Here is a 16,193-nt window from a genome sequence, read left to right on the forward strand (position 1 = left end):
ATTTATAAAATAACATTTTAGTGCTGCAAGTGAGGCTACAAAAACTAATGTTTAGGATGATCAAAAATCTTTATTAGAGACAGCATTTGTGTTACAGCCAAAATTTGGATGTTATAAATTCTTCTGAGTATTTACAGATGTTGATTCTACTTTTGCTCCAAAGTATGCATGATGTATTTAAGTAATACTTTGAAGAAAAAAAAACTCATAAAACCTACTACCACTTAGAAATTTGTTTGATTTTATGTCATTTGTTACTATAAGTTCAGTTTATTCAAATTAGGTTACATAAACACAGGATTTAAACCAACATATGTTCCACCAAGGCCAATTCATTGTATAAGTGTTGAATATAAGCAGTCATTGTGGCTTGAAGTGAGATCACACAAGTAATGATAAATGAAGGGCTTTCTAATACTATATGGGCACTCTAAGAATTATTTCATATGACTATAAAGAAGTTAAGAGGCCTCCTGTCTCATTCACAGCAGTTTCTCCAAAATAATGTGGTGTGCCGGAGCACGTTGGTGGTATAGTGGTGAGCATAGCTGCCTTCCAAAATAATGTGGTGTTTCAAAAAGCAAATGATAATCATGAGGTTGGATTCTTCAGGATCATGAATAAATCATTTAGTTTTACCATAACTGCCAAGTGATGGGAGGTACCATACCAGAAAATGTATGTTTGTGTTTGTTGTAATTTTTTCATTCTTGAACAAAGCATATTTATTAAAAATTTTAAATTTTCTATAAAAAGAAAAAAAACCCAAAATCTTCATTAGGGGCTGTGGCTATAACTCAGTAGTAGAGCACCTTCCTAGGTTCATTCCCCAGCATTGTGAAAAAGTATCTACATCATTATGATCCAGAAATGGACATTTCTCAAGACTAATGAACTATCCTGATATCCACTTGCTTGAGATTGAGTTAATCTCATAAAAGATGCTATATAAACTTTCAGCTGTGCTACTCAAGAAGAACCCAGGTGCTAGCTGTTCATCTTTCGAGATGCTGTCTTATTGCTACATAAAACTTTTTCTTTCCTATCAAAAATCCTACATTACACCAAAGCAGGGGGTGGGGAACCCTGGAAATTATTAACTCTGGATAGTAAAATGATGAGTATCAGTTATTTCTAACCACTTTTCTCTATTTTCTAAAATTTCTGAATGAGAAACATATTTCATGAATAAAATGTTTACCTCTGGGCAAATGTAAGTAAATACATAATACAAATACACAATAGTGTCAGCTTTCAGCAGGTTTATTATATGAAATGTGAAATCATAATAAATCTTATTTGATATATTCAATAGGAGATAATAGAAAAATTAAAAGGATTATAACAAAATATTCTGGACAGGTCCATGTTAAAAAAAAATAGATAACATGGGCAAATTCCTAGAAAGATATGAACTGCCAAAAATTAGTCAAGAGAACATCTGAATAGACCTAAACAAGTAAAGAAATAAAATGATCAAAAAAACTACCCACAAAGAAAACCCCATGCTCAGATGGCTTCACTGATGAACTCTTACTAAACATTTAAAGAAAATGTAATATCTGCTCTTCACAAACTTTTCCGAAAAACAAGGGAACACTTTCCAAATCATTCTATGTGGATAATATTATCCTGATATCAAAACCAGACAAAGACATCATGACAAAAGAAAACTAAGCTGGTAACTTTTATGAACACAGATATGAAATTCCCCTATAAAATACTAGCAAACTGAATTCAGCAACACATAAACAGCATTAATACACTATGACCAAGTGGGACTTATACAAGGAATGCAAAGTTAGTTTAATATCTGAACTTCAAATAATATAATATGCTAAAAAGGACAAAAAAACCACATGATCTTACAACATGCAGAAAAAGACTTTGACAAAATTATACTTTGTAATTTTTAAAAAGCCAACAAACTAGGAATAGGACTGAACTTCCTCAACCTGATAAAAAAGCAACTATGAGAAAACCACAACTAATATCATACTTAATGGTGAAATATTAAATCCCTTCCCCTAACAAGGCAAGGATGTCTACTCTGGCATTTCTATTTAACATTGGAAGATCTAGCAAGATTAGGTAATGAAATGAAATGAAAGCCACTAAAAGGGCTAAAATGTAGCTCAGCGGTAGAGCAATTGCCTAGCATGTACTAAGCCCTGGATTCCATCCCCAGCACCACACACACACAAGGCATTGGAAAGGAAGAAGTAAAATTATCTCTATTTGCAGCTGACATGATTTATAAATAAAAATTACTAATAAATCCACTAAAAAAATTTTAGAGAAAATAAATGAAGCCGGGTGCAGTGGTGCACACCTGTAAATCCAGCAACTGGGGAGGCTAGACAGGAGAATTGCAAGTTCAAAGCCAGCCTCAGCAATGGCAAGGCACTAAGCAACTGAGTGAGAGCCTGTCTCTAAATAAAATACAAAATAGGACTGAGGATGGGGCTCAATGGTCGAGTGCCCCAGAGTTCAATCCCTGGTATCAAGAAAAAGAAAAGAAAAGAGAGACAGAGAGAGAGAGAGAGAGAGAGAGAGAGAGAGAGAGAGAGAGAGAGAGAGAGAGAGAGAGAGAGAGAGAAAGAAAAAGAGAAAGAAAAACAAAGAAATGAACAACGCAATGAACAATCCAAAATGAAATTAACAATTATTTACAATATCACCAAAAAGAATAAAATACTTAAATTTCACAAAAGTAAATAGTACACTACAAAATATCAGTAAAAGAAATTAAAAACATCCTGTGTTCATGGATCAGATGGCTTATTTATTAAAATGGTAATACACACCAAATTGATCTGCAGATTCAACACAATCTCCATCAACATTCCAGCTGACTTCTTTGAGAAATTGACAAATCAATTCCAAAATTCATATGGAAATACAAGGAACCAGAACTGCCAAATCAATCTTTTTTTAAAATGTTTAATATTTATTTTTCAGTTTTCGGCAGATACAACATCTTTGTTTGTATGTGGTGCTGAGGATCGAACCAGGGCCGCACGCATGCCAGCCGAGCGCGCTACCACTTGAGCAACATCCCCAGCCCCAAAATCAATCTTGATAAACAAAGTTGAAGGACTCTGTTATGGTTTGGATATGAAGTGTCCTCCAAAAGCTCATAGGTTAATGCAGGAATATTCAGAGGTAAAATGATTAGATTATGAAAGCTGCAACCTAGGTGAATGGACTGCCTGGGTGGTAACTGTAGGCAGGTGAGGGGTGGCTAGGGGAGGTAAGTCAATGGGGCTGTGCCCTGGAAGGGTGCATTTTCCCTTCATCCCCTTCCCTCTCCCTCTTTCTCTGCTTCCTTGCTGCCATTTGGGGAGCAGTTCCCTTCTGTCACACCCTTACCCCCATGATGTTTTGCCTCACTTTGGGCCCAAAGCAATGGAGTCAGTCTATGGACTGAGATCTCTGAAACCGTGAACCAAAATGAACTTTTTCTCTGCTAAGTTGTTCTTGTTGGGTATTTTGGTCACAGAGACACAAACTTTCTACAAAGCTACACAATCTAGACTCTATAATACTAGCATAAGGAATACATATAGATCAATGGAATAAAATTGAGAGTCAAGAAATAAACTCACATTTACAGTCAATTGATTTTTGACAAGAGTACCAAGACCATTTGATGGGGAAAGAATAGTCCTCCTTTCTATAACTGTGCTGGAACAACTGGATATCCACATGAAAAGAATGAATTTATATCACTCCCTCACACATGTGAAAATTAACTCCAAATGGATCAAAATCCTACAAAATTTTTTTTTTTAGTTGTAGATGGACACAATAACTTTATTTTGCTTATTTATTTTTATGTGATGCTGAGGATCAAACTCAGTGCCTCACATGTGCTGGGCAAGTGCTCTACCACTGAGCTACAACCCCAACCCAGCCTCCTACAAAACTCTTAAGAGAAAATATAAGCATAAAACTTCTTGGATTTATCAGTGGATTCTTGGATATGGTACCAAAAGCACACATACACACAAAAATGGACTTTCTCAAAATTAAAAATTTTTTTCCTTCAAAGGACACCATTAAGAAAGTGCAAAGACAACTCACTAAATGGAAGAAAATATTGGCAAGTCATATATTTGTTAAGGAATTTGTATCTAGAATATATGAAGAACTCTTAAAACAAAATAATATAAAATAAATAACAATAACAATGGATAAACGATCTGAATAGACACTTATCCAAGGAAGATAAACAAATGGTCAAAAACATATGAAAAGATGATCAACATCATTAGTCATTAGGGAAGTACAAATTCCACAATGAGATTCTTCATTCCCACTAGGATGACTCTAATATAAAGGACAAAAATAAGTGCTATGAAGGGTGTGGAGAAATTACTACCCTCATTCACTGCTGATAGGAATGTAGACTGATGCAACCACTTAGGGAAACAGTTTTGAAGTTTCCCAAAATGTTAAGCACATAGCTACCATATGTCCCAGCAATTTTACTTATTGGCATATGCCTAAGAAAACTGAAAACATACATCCACATGATAACATATATGAATTTTCATAACAACATTGTTCATAATAATAAAAAAATAGTACCAACCTAATGTCTGTCAATTAATAATGGATTAACATGATGTGGCATATTCATACAATGGAACATTATTCATTAATAAAAAGGAATGAAGTACTGATTCATGATACAACATGGACAAAGCCAGGCACAAAAGGTCACATAGTGTGTGATTTCATTTACATGAAATGTCCAGAATAAAATTCACAGAGATTGCCAGGGATTGAGGGGAGAGGGAAATCAGGAGAAACTGCTTAAAGTACAGGGGTTTTACTTTGGAGTAAAAGAAATGTTTTGGAACTAGACAGGTGGTGCAATATTGTAAATGTTCTAAATGCCATTGAGTTGTTCACTTTACAACAGTTGGTTGTACGTTATGAGTTTCACCTCAATAAAGTATTTAAAAGAAAAAACAATCCAAAAATCCTAGTTAACACTTCTATTCACAAATAACATTTCAAAAGGAGAAAAGTATTTCAAAAAGAGACAGAATTTTTCTTTTCATTCATAAACACAGGCAACATTTCCAGCACTCACCTTTCTCAGATTTTTTGTTTCCTGTTGAAGAACTGCTACAACCCATGATTTCTAAATCATATTATGTTCACAAATTCAACTTCTGATTCCAAGATAAGAGTATGAAAAGTCTCCTCCTTGATGTTGTGAGGAGCTGCTCTTAGTTGATCCCCTTCAATCACAGATACTAATAAGAAATAGGAGGAAAGGAGAGAAAGTATCAGTTAACAACATGATAGCTAAGGGGCTGCTCGGCAGAATTCGTTTTATGCTTCTTCTGAATTACTATTCATTGTGTGATGTGGAAAGTGATTAGACATAATCTGACCCTGATTTATTTTCCAAATCACAACAGTAGCTACAGAGCAGCTACACACTCAAATTATAGTTTCTCCATCTCTAAATCAAATCTAACCCTAAAATTAAGCATTGATAGTCAAACATGGTAGATAGCACAAGCCTGTAATCCCAGCTACTCAGGAGGCTGGGGGCAAGAGGATGGAAAGTTTGAGGCCAGCCTTGGTAACTCAATAAGACCATCTCAAAATAAAAAATAAAAAGGGCTAAGAATGTAGCCAAGTGGTAATCTCCAGCACCTTAAAAAAGAAGCATTAATAATGAAATGAAAAATTGAACTGTAAGAATGTATTATTTTTCTAATTGAAATACAGAGAATGGAGGAGCTGATATAATTGTTTTGACTTTAAACTCAAACTAATTAAATCTATCTGGACTTTAAAAACACAAATTGGAGGCTGACTATGAGGAAAAAAAACAACATGTATAAACAACTGTGACAAAATTAAAATCAAAGTGAATTTTTTGACAATATATTTCATTTTTCAATCAGTTGAGGGTGCTTGTTTAAAAGAAGAAAATTCAAGACCTCCCCTCAAATTTAGGAATCATTATCTGTGAAGAGTGTCCTTTTTACCTTTTTTAGTACTGGGGCACTTTGCCACTGAGCTATATCCCTAGCCTTTTTTATTTTGAGACAGGATCTCCCTAAATTGCTGAGGATAGCCTTGAACTCAAGGTCTTCCTGCTCAGCCTCCAGAGTCACTGGGATTACAGGCATGGCCCAAGAGTGTCCTTTTTTTTTAATATTTATTTTTTTAGGTGTAGATGGACACAACACATTGCCTTTATTTTTATTTGGTGCTGAGGATCAAACTCGGATCCTGCCCGTGCTAGGCGAGTGCTCTACTGCTGAGCCACAATCCCAGCCCCAAGAGTGTCCTTTTTAAATGAGCTCTCCAGGCATTCCTGAGACCCCTCTGAAGTCTCCCCTCTTGCTTACTAGATCTTTCTGATGAGGCTGCTGAATTGGTATTTCCATAACCACTTGATGAGGGTTTTAAACAAAATTCCCCTCTGTAGTATACCATCTCATTGCTTTTGGGGGTGATGTTTATTTTGTGATGCTCTGACTCTGAACTTTACCTACTTTTTTCTATCATTTTTTTCTATTAGTACTACACTAAAGACTTTAAAATTTCAATTCAACTAAAGAAAGGGAAAACTAATAGTATAATAAGGCTGGGAGTGTAGTGTAGTGGTAGAGTGAATGCTTAGTATGCCTGACACCCTGTATTCAATCCTCAGAACCAAAAAATAAAAATACAGCTGGACCCAATTCTTTTATGTATCAAATTAATTAACTCCCCTAAACTTTGGGCTATTTACAAATTTGATAGACATTTCTTTCATGTCTTTTTTTTATCTACATCATGGATTAAAAAATGTTAAGGTCAAGTTCAAAGGCACAACAAGCCCTGTGGCACTCCATTCCAGATCATTCTTCAGGGTATATCCACTACATTCACAATGTCTGAGCATATTTATTCAGAAAGAAAAGAAAGAGGAAGAGGGAAGGAGGATAAAGAAGAGTAAAAAAGGAAAGAGGAAGGGAATCAGTTTGGCATGATTTTTAATAAAAGAATCAGACATTTAAAGGTAGGAAAGACCCTTAAAATTACCTACTATTTATACAAAGTACAAGAAAATAAAGCAATTTGCCTAATGTCAAATTTTGCTGCATATTGGGGAAATTTTTAAGCTCCTAATGCTCAGCTTGCACTTCATTAAATCAGAATATCTAGGGGGTTAAAAAATACTAATGCCAAGGTCCCACCTCCAGAGATTCTGATGTAATTGGTACCGGGTGGGGATTGAACATCAAGATATTGTTAAAGGTAACCAGATGATTCTAAAATACAGCAAAGTTTGACAATCTCTAAAAGAGACAATGTTTTATCAAACCTATAATGTTGCCTAGTGATCATTTTTCCAGAAATGCTTTGACTCCATTCATTGGAAGCTGAATTTTTCCAGAGTTAGACTTAACAAGTCTCTGGCTTCTGGTATCTACTTTTCTCATTTTTGAAAATGGTATACTACTGACCCATTTTTGTGCTCAGGAATTTCTCAAAGGTCATCTACAGTACATTAGAGAATACATCTGCACATTCCTTCATCACTGCAGGTGTGGGTGAGGGGGTAAAATTCAAAGTCCAGGCTTTACTGATAATACTCAATTACAAAAATTCTGGAGGCCAAGAAATCTGCATTTAAAGTGCAATCTTGGGCTGGGGGTATAGCTCAGTGGTAGAACATTTGCCCAGAATGTGCAAGTTCCCAGCTTCAATAAAAATATATACAAGTAAATATATTTGTAAAATAAAATAAAATATATATATATATGTATATATATATATATATAAAGTGTACCCTTCAGGGTATTTTGATGCAGGCAGTCCCCATATCCCAGTTTGAGAAACACTGCCCTCCCACAGTATCCATATCTACCTTGGGCTTTGCTTCATGCTTATGCTATTTTTTTCTACCCCTTTATATGAATCATTAGAGTTTGGCATTGAGTAAGCAACAAACACTGATTGGATAACAAAAGTGATGTATCTTAATCCCAATTTCCTTTTTCCAGAAAAATAATGTATCTCCAAAGGCATTTGCTTCTCAGCTAATTCATTATAAACACATAGAATTCCATATATAAAATTCACTAGGAATTTTAAAAGCATCAAACTTGCATATGTTTCTGTTAGACTGTAAGCACCATGTGTAACTTTCTTTGTAAATACCCCTCGAACCTTTGGCACCTACACAGTGCCTTTTACATAACATATGTTTGACAAATACTGAATGGATAAATGAATAAAGAAATAAGTATTTCTAAGCCAGAGTCCTTTAGAAAACTAATTGCTAAAAGTCATTATTTTTTAATTTTTTTTAAATTTATTTTTTAGTTTCAGGTGGACACAATATTTTTATTTTATATTTATGTGGTGCTGAGGATTGAACCCAGTGCCCCATGCATGCTGGGCAAGTGCTCTTCCACTGAGCCACAACCCCAGCCCCTAAAAGTCATTATTAGTGTATCATTTTTGCATTCTTTTTTAAAGCAAATTTTAAAATCATGTTGGAAATGATAATTGTTCTAGAATTCTTTGGTTGTCTATTAGAAAAAAATAATTGGCTATTAGAACTTTTATATTATTATTGTGTCATTTTTTTATACTGTTTTTCTTTCTCAGGTAACAGGGGGGAGGGAGGGAGGGAGGGAGGGAGGGAGGGAGGGAGGGAGAGAGAGAGAGAGAGAGAGAGAGAGAGAGAGAGAGAGAGAGAGAGAGAGAGAGGAGGGAGGGAGGGAGGGAGGGAGGGAGAGAGAGAGATCTCACCAAAACATGAAAAACATCTGGTGCCACTTACCACTCCCACATGCTACCCAACCTAGACCTTGAAGCAGAGGGGAGAGGAAAGCAGGTTTGTGAGCAGTGTTTGTGGCATCCTTGGGAACACTTATGGCTGACTATGAAGCTGATAAAGATGACTTGGGGATTTTCCATGACTTGGAAAAACCTAAGCTTCTTCCATTTCCACACTCCACCAGCATCAAGGAGAGGACTTAGTACAGCAATCAAAGTCTCTGAAAAAGTGATTCCTCCTGCAAGGGGTTCTCAGGCTCAAAAGGTTGATGTCCTGGTCACATAAACCACTGGGGTGGATTGTGGCAAAAACAGCTTGAAAGCTGCCCAGTGCTTCTGCCCTTTCTGATATATACCAAAGATGATTTTAAGAGTAAACATAAATTAGTGACTCATCATCAGCACTCAATGTACAATCTGCAAAAGGACAGGTTTCTACCAAAAGGTTGGGCTTCTACTAAAAGGTTTTTACTGTGGGGCGATGGGTGGACAGGAAGGAGACCTGAGAGTGGAACTGTTTGACATTTCATCTCATCCTAACCACTTTCATTTTCAAAGCTGAAAACAAGAGGAAAGAACAAAAGATGGCCCTTGGAGCCAGCCCACCCTTTACCACTGAGCATTCTTGAAGTGTAAGCCCAGCTTCCCTAAGATGTTCTTATTCATTCTTAACATTATTTTATTTCTAAGTGGATCTCTATACAACTCCCACACCTTGGCTCAGCTACCCTGACTGTGCATGAATCTACCTCTGGCAATATTCTAGATGTTAACTGTGTAGTTCTCCATGCCAGCAATCCAGCTTTTCCTAGAAATGTTAGCTTTTGTGAGAAATTCCTACTCAAGCTCTAGCCCTGAGGAACTCAAATCCAGAATCCACTATCATTTATCTGGCTCCCCCACCATCACCACACTACCATACTACCACAATGGGAGTTAAGTAGGCAGTTATAATTCTTCCTCCTTGAACTCTAGACACTAGCATGGAGAATGGACACCTTGTCAGGCTCACTCTACTTCTGATATGATTATAATCATGAAGTATCTTAACCTAGAGCCAGGTTTTCCAAAGTGTGTTTGTGTTTGTCTGTTCATCAATGTGGTTTATTATTCTAAGAATAAGGCAAAAAAAAAAAAAAAAAAGTTCCACCATGAGAAAAAAGTAGTGTTTAACAAGTTTTTTTTTTTTTTTTTTTTAACTGCAGGATTTCTCAGAGCCTTCAATAGATTAATGTGCATTGGGAATCTTTAAGAGCGAGTTGACAACTAGGAGGGGACCCTTTTGAGGTAACCATTTCAAGAACAATTGTTGTTCCTAACTGTCTAATGTTAGTTCAGTAGAGCCTTGGATTTAGAAAGGACTGAAGTTTAAATTCTCAGCTTGTCATGAATTCCTCTGCACCTCAGTTTCCTCTTAAGAGATAAAAGTGCATACCTTACTGACTTGAACAAAAAGCAACTCTTCTTAGCAGACAGGTTAGCAGGGGCCATGCATGGGTGGGAATCCGCTGTGTTTACTCAAGTTTCCTTCAGAATGCTTCGCTTGGGGCCTCCCAGAGACCACACCCCTTGAATGTCTGTAGGCTCTAGAATAAATGAAGATTCACAAAGAAATGCCCCACCCTCAGAGCTGCAAGATCTGAAATAATGCTACACCAGTAATACCAATAAAAGTTAAAATCACTACCATTTATTAAGGGACTATTATGCACCCAGCACAGTAGGTGCTTTATATTTCTATTATTCTAGTAAATCTTCATAGCAAACCTTCAAGGTAGCATCATCACCCGCATATTACAAATGAAGAACCTGAGGCTCAGATATTAAATATCATACTCCCTGGCACAGATGATTAGTGGCAAAACTGAGGATTCCCCTATTTAACCATTAAAAAACAAAAATGCCTGCCCACTTAAAGGCTAGCTATGCCTCACTTTCAGGATCCAGTCTGTGTTACAACTAAATCACTGGAGAGAATTCTTAAACACTGCGACAAATTCTTTTCCATTTCTTACAAAGAAATAAAAACCCTGTGGTCCTCTTAAAAGGCCAAAGGAGCTAAGGAAGCTTTCTAAATATGAAGTTGTATAGTGGAGTTTGGATAATACTCCATGAGGGATCTACTTACAAGTGTTTCTCAAAGTGTCGCTTGCCTCATTTTTTAGCTCTCATCACCTAAGTTATTCCAAATATCAAATTTATTTGAAATAGGCCACAACCCTTCAGATTGCAAAGTCATCTGTACACCTTTTTTAAATAACAATTGATTTACAATCAGCATTTCTGAGAAAAATCATCCTAAGAAATTGCAAAACAATAAATATACTCCAATGAGTATACATTCCCTCTTTCATTTTCACATGATAAATGTTTATCATGTAGAATACAGTCATGTAGAATTAGCCCATAATGTCTAACAACAAATGAACATCTTACCTGGGTCTCTTGCTTGGCCACTGCAAAGGTTTTCCTCACTCCAGGTGTTTCAGGAGAAACAAAGATGAGAAAAAGTCTTCTCTATGAGAGAACACAGAGATCTGAAAGAAAAGAGTTATAATTTTCAGATCTCTCTGGAGCACCACACACACACACACACACCACACACACATACACACACACACCAGGGAGAGCTCTTGCTTAAATAAACACACACACACACACACACACACACACACACACATAAACAGAGAAATCACTAGAACAGTGCCAATCTGACTTGACTTTCAGCCTGGAAGGCAAGCCCAAAGTCACAGATTCAGGAAAGGCTGAGCTATCTTGTGAGCTGCAGCTGTCTGCCCCAACCCTTCTCTGTTCCTGGCCTGGAAATAAAGAGATGTGCTCAAGTAATGGGCTGCGATATCAGTGGTCACATGATTGCTTCTAAGGGGACCAGACTCTGTTCAGGCAGGATCAGGCTGCTGTTTGCAGAAATATTCCATATCGGTACAAGTAGAAAAGAGAAGTTCAGTAAATAAAGGCAGAAAAGCATTCTTTAGATCAACTGCAGATGACTTTTGGAAAACACTGTAATAACCTGCATACAATTAAGAGAAAGTGGGAAAAATGAAACATTCTTTCTAAGGGCTAGAAAGACATACATTTAAAGGAGTTGCAGTTAGAGCACTGCAAACTAGTTCATATGACATGTATATTTGCCCAGCTGTGCAATTCTTCTTATTGGAGAACCTATCTATGAAAGAGAGATTCACCTCCTTTCATTGGCAGAAAAGAAAATGAAAGTTAACCTGTAGTTTTTCTGAGTTTCGGAAAGAAAAAAAGGAAGATACATCTGAAAACTCAAAGTGATGAATTCAGTAATGGATGCCAACAACCACAATTCGGCTATCTGTTAAAGCAATTCAGGGATGGGCTTATTCTCAGAGTCTTATGCTGACTGTAGCCACACTGTTAGCAATTTTCCTCCCAAACTTCCTAGCTGGTTACACGGCATATGCAGCTTCAAGCTTACTGTTCTCAGGCTTCACCAACCGGGATTTACAGGACTGTAGCCATGGCCGTTTCATAACCCCACCCAAGCTGCTCTTTAGTCTTTCTGCAATTGAGAGTCATAGAGGACTAGCAAAATGGTTACCTAGTTTACTACTTAATCTAATGGAGTTCCTTTAAAAATAACTGGAAAGGCAGCTTTGGGCTTCTGTACTTTATTAGCATATTAAATATTACCAGAGGGCCTCATTATGAGGCAATACAACCGTTCAGGTTTCCATGGCAGGGACACCAAGATGAGAATCTGATGAGGCTGCCACATGCTTTGTAAATGATAGCATAATTACCCAGGCCTCTGAAAACATAGTGGACAATGCAGCTCTATGGCTAGATTTCCAAACACATGTTCAATTCACAGTCATTAAATGATGGCTATGTCTAAATGCAGTTGTTCAAATGTCACCTTCTCTATGTGAAGCTTTTCCTGAATCACCAAAAGGGAATTAGTCATTCTGTCTCCTGGCTCTCAAAGCCATGCATGTGTCCAATTATAAAGTCTCCCAAAATGTGCTGTAATTTGCCCTTTTACATGTTAAATCCTAAGGGGAAAGAATCCATTCCATTCCTCTTGGCATCCTCAGCTCCAGATGCATAAGATCACCAAATATTTGTTTAATCACAGAAATAAAAGAGAGGAGGGAAAGAACCTGGGATTTAGGGATTATTTTTTTAATATGTTTTTAGTCCATATAAAATACCTTTGCTTTATTTATTTTTACGTGGTGCTGAGGATCGAACCCAGTGCCTCACATGCATTAGGCAAGCACTCTACCACCGAGCCACAACCCCAACCCTTAGATATTTTAATAGTCAATTTCTGAACTATGAATTAGATTAGCAAATTGTATCAATTTAGAATTCTTAAAATTAAAATTCTAAATTCTTAAATTTTAGATCTGGCCTGGTGTGGTGGTATACACCTATAATCCCAGCTATTGGGGAGGCTGAGGCAAATCACAAATTCAAAGCCAGCCTGGGCAACTTAGCAAGACCCTATCTCAAAATAAAAAATGAAAAGGAGCTAGGGATGTAGCTCAGTGATAGAGTGAGTGCCCTTGGGTTTAAAAAAAAATACTTAGAATCTTCTTTGAATGAATAGCTCTACTTTTTTCTATTATACAAAGAACACTGAAACATTACTTTGAGTACCATTATTGGAGTCCTACAGCCAGCCTCTAATTGCTAAATACACCAACACTGATATATATATGAATAAATCACAATAATGCTAATAACACTAATTAAGCACTAATTGAGCACTTACAATGTTCTAGACTTATTAATTTGACATGTTAATCTTAGTTAATCCACATACTAGCCTATGAAGTATACACTACTCACATGCTAGGAACAATAGGCCAAAGTCAAATAACAAATGAAAGACAGAGCTGGGATTTGAACCCAGCACTTTGACTCTAAAACACCTGCTTAGGATCACTGCACCATACTGTCTGGATCAGCACCTTGTGCGTTTGCAAAACTGAGGTTTTTGTTTCTCGGATGTTCTTTAACTTTCCTGCAGTTAAGTGGGAATGTGTTCTCCCAATCTGAGAAAAGAAAAAACAAACAGGCAAAATCATGTTTACAATTCTAAACCCACTCATTAACAATAAATTTGTTCCCCTAACAGTCAAGGTATGTCAATATATTTCTTAATGGGCATATCATCATATGAAAACAGCTGACAGGAAAGGTAAGAAACCAATTTCCCCTTGGAAAAGGCATGGTAATACCAAATCATCCTTGACCAAGATGCCTTATGTTCTTTCATTTAACAAATATTCACTGAGCTGTGCTGAGGGAAGGGACACAAAAGGTGAACAAAATACACATGACTGGATGAGGCAAACATCCAGTAATAAGAAATAGTAATATTTCTTATCCAGAGGTAAATAAGAAATAGTAATAAATTACAAATTAAAATCTGTCTCCCCTATTTATTACATAAATAAATAAAAGCAAAACAGTAATGTATGACAGTATGACAGGTGAAAAATACTATGGGAGCCCAGAGAAAGAGTTCTATTCTAGAAAGGGAAATGAGAGAAGGTTTTTTCTAGAAGAAATGACCCACAAATCTTATGACTGGGGGCTGGGGTCAAGGTTTAGTGGTAGAGCACTTGCCTAACACATGTGAGGCCCTGGATTCGATCCTCAGCACCACATAAAAATAAAGGTATTGTGTCCATCTACAACTAAAAATATTTTTAAAGCCAAAACAAAACAACAACAACAACAAAAAAAAAACTTATGATTGAACTGACATTATCCAGAAGAAAAGACAAGGGCAAAAAGAAGGTATTCTTATGAACATACATATTCTACTATACTTGACAAGGATGTGAAATAAGAGTAGAACTAAAAATCAGAATGAACTGCAACCCTAATGATCATGCTGCAATTAGAGTGGATAGAGAAAGATGCCTGTCAAGAATGAAAAATGGGGGCTGGGGATGTGGCTCAAGTGGCAGCGTGCTCGCCTAGCATGCATGAGGCACTGGGTTCAATTCTCAGCACCACATAAAAATAAAATATGGTGTCCACCTAAAAAACTAAATATTTTTTTTTAAAGATAGAGTGAGAGAGAGAGAGAGAGATAATTTTAATATTTATTTTTTAGTTTTTGGCAGACACAATATCTTTTGTTTGTATGTGGTGCTGAGGCTCGAACCCGGGCCGCACGCATGCCAGGCAAGCGTGCTACCGCTTGAGCCACATCCCCAGCCCCCCAAAAAACTAAATATTTAAAAAAATGAAAAAGGCTGCCTTTTCCACCTCTGCAGGCTTCCTCTTCCTTTGCTGCCTCCCTTTTCTATTTCCACTATGCCACTCCTTTGTCTTCATCTTCCAAATAAACTTCCTGCCCTGTAATGCTTGCTTCAGGCTCTGCTACTGAGGAAACCCAAGCCAGGACACTCGATTAGTCGATGAAGTAAGAAACTATGGAAAGAGGAATTCAGAGGAGTCTGGCTACCTCATAAGGAGGAAAGACCACATCACAGGCAAAGTTTTCCTATTTCACAAGCTGCCTGGAACTGGCCACAGTTCCAATTTCTGCCAAGGTAAAGTACTTCTAATGGGCAGCTCCTAGTATCGATCATAACACACCCTGAGAAGTATGCTAGAATTAGATGCAATAGCCAGACTGGAGAGTAGACTGAGATAACAGCAATATGCAGTTATACTTGGTGGGGGTTACTTAAGGGGTCTGCCCATTCTTGGCCCCTGGTAGCTGAATGTTCAAGCACCAGACAGGACTGGTCTCCCAGCTATGGCAACTTTCAGCTAGCCTTCCAGTGCTGAAGCCAATGGTAAACAATAACAAATCACTACTTGTTAAATTCTGATAAGTCTCCAAAACTGGGCACTTGCCTGGCAGCAGATGTACAGAGATCTACAGGGAAGCAGAAAACATTAGAACTTCTATTTTTATCTGTTTTCTTATTCTTATTAATTTTTCTATTTCTAATTTATATTTAATCATGTATACAATGAGTTCAGTAGTATTGGCTATAAATAAGCAAATATACTAGGGGTCCATTCTCAAAAAAATTTTACTGTGAGGAGCCCATGGTCCCCAAATTTCAAAGAACCCTGATTGAAAGAGACCATTCCTTTCAAAAGAGAAGAAAGGAACACAAAGTAATTTTACACTTAAACAATAGAAAAGATTAAGCATATCTCCAAGGATAAGGTCTGAATATTGAAAAATCACATTAAGTAAGAGAAAAGAGAGGCCAGATTTGGCAAACCATAGGAAGTCATTAAGAGAAATCAAAGGTAGGTTAGGAGTCACTATCAGGTGGAAGAAATTCATAAAGGTCAGTACTGGCCAGAAGTGTTCATTGGGGTCACCTGGTCAGCAGCCATAGTAACAG

The 16,193-nt window shown here is 36.9% G+C and overlaps 1 protein-coding gene across 8 annotated transcripts in view; it reads right to left on the reverse strand.

Annotated features, from left to right (window-relative positions):
- Ppef1 (protein phosphatase with EF-hand domain 1) overlaps nucleotides 1–16,193 on the reverse strand; it is a 127,066-nt gene that overhangs the window by 92,364 nt on the left and 18,509 nt on the right. For 4 of the 8 annotated variants that reach the window (XM_078035075.1, XM_078035074.1, XM_021720736.3 and 1 more), the window contains exons 4-7: nucleotides 13,779–13,862; nucleotides 11,245–11,345; nucleotides 10,244–10,394; nucleotides 5,105–5,270 (exon numbers count right to left, since the gene is read on the reverse strand). In XM_078035075.1, coding sequence (XP_077891201.1) covers nucleotides 5,105–5,150 — 46 coding nt within the window. In that variant the 5' untranslated portion in view covers nucleotides 5,151–5,270; nucleotides 10,244–10,394; nucleotides 11,245–11,345; nucleotides 13,779–13,862. Of the gene's footprint in view, nucleotides 1–5,104; nucleotides 5,271–10,243; nucleotides 10,395–11,244; nucleotides 11,346–11,524; nucleotides 11,669–13,778; nucleotides 13,863–16,193 lie in introns of those variants that run through there. The other 4 variants (XM_021720740.3, XM_078035071.1, XM_078035072.1 and 1 more) reach the window with 4 other exon arrangements.

This window comes from Ictidomys tridecemlineatus, chromosome X (genome assembly GCF_052094955.1).
Source record: "Ictidomys tridecemlineatus isolate mIctTri1 chromosome X, mIctTri1.hap1, whole genome shotgun sequence".
Taxonomy (NCBI): Eukaryota; Metazoa; Chordata; class Mammalia; order Rodentia; family Sciuridae; genus Ictidomys; species Ictidomys tridecemlineatus.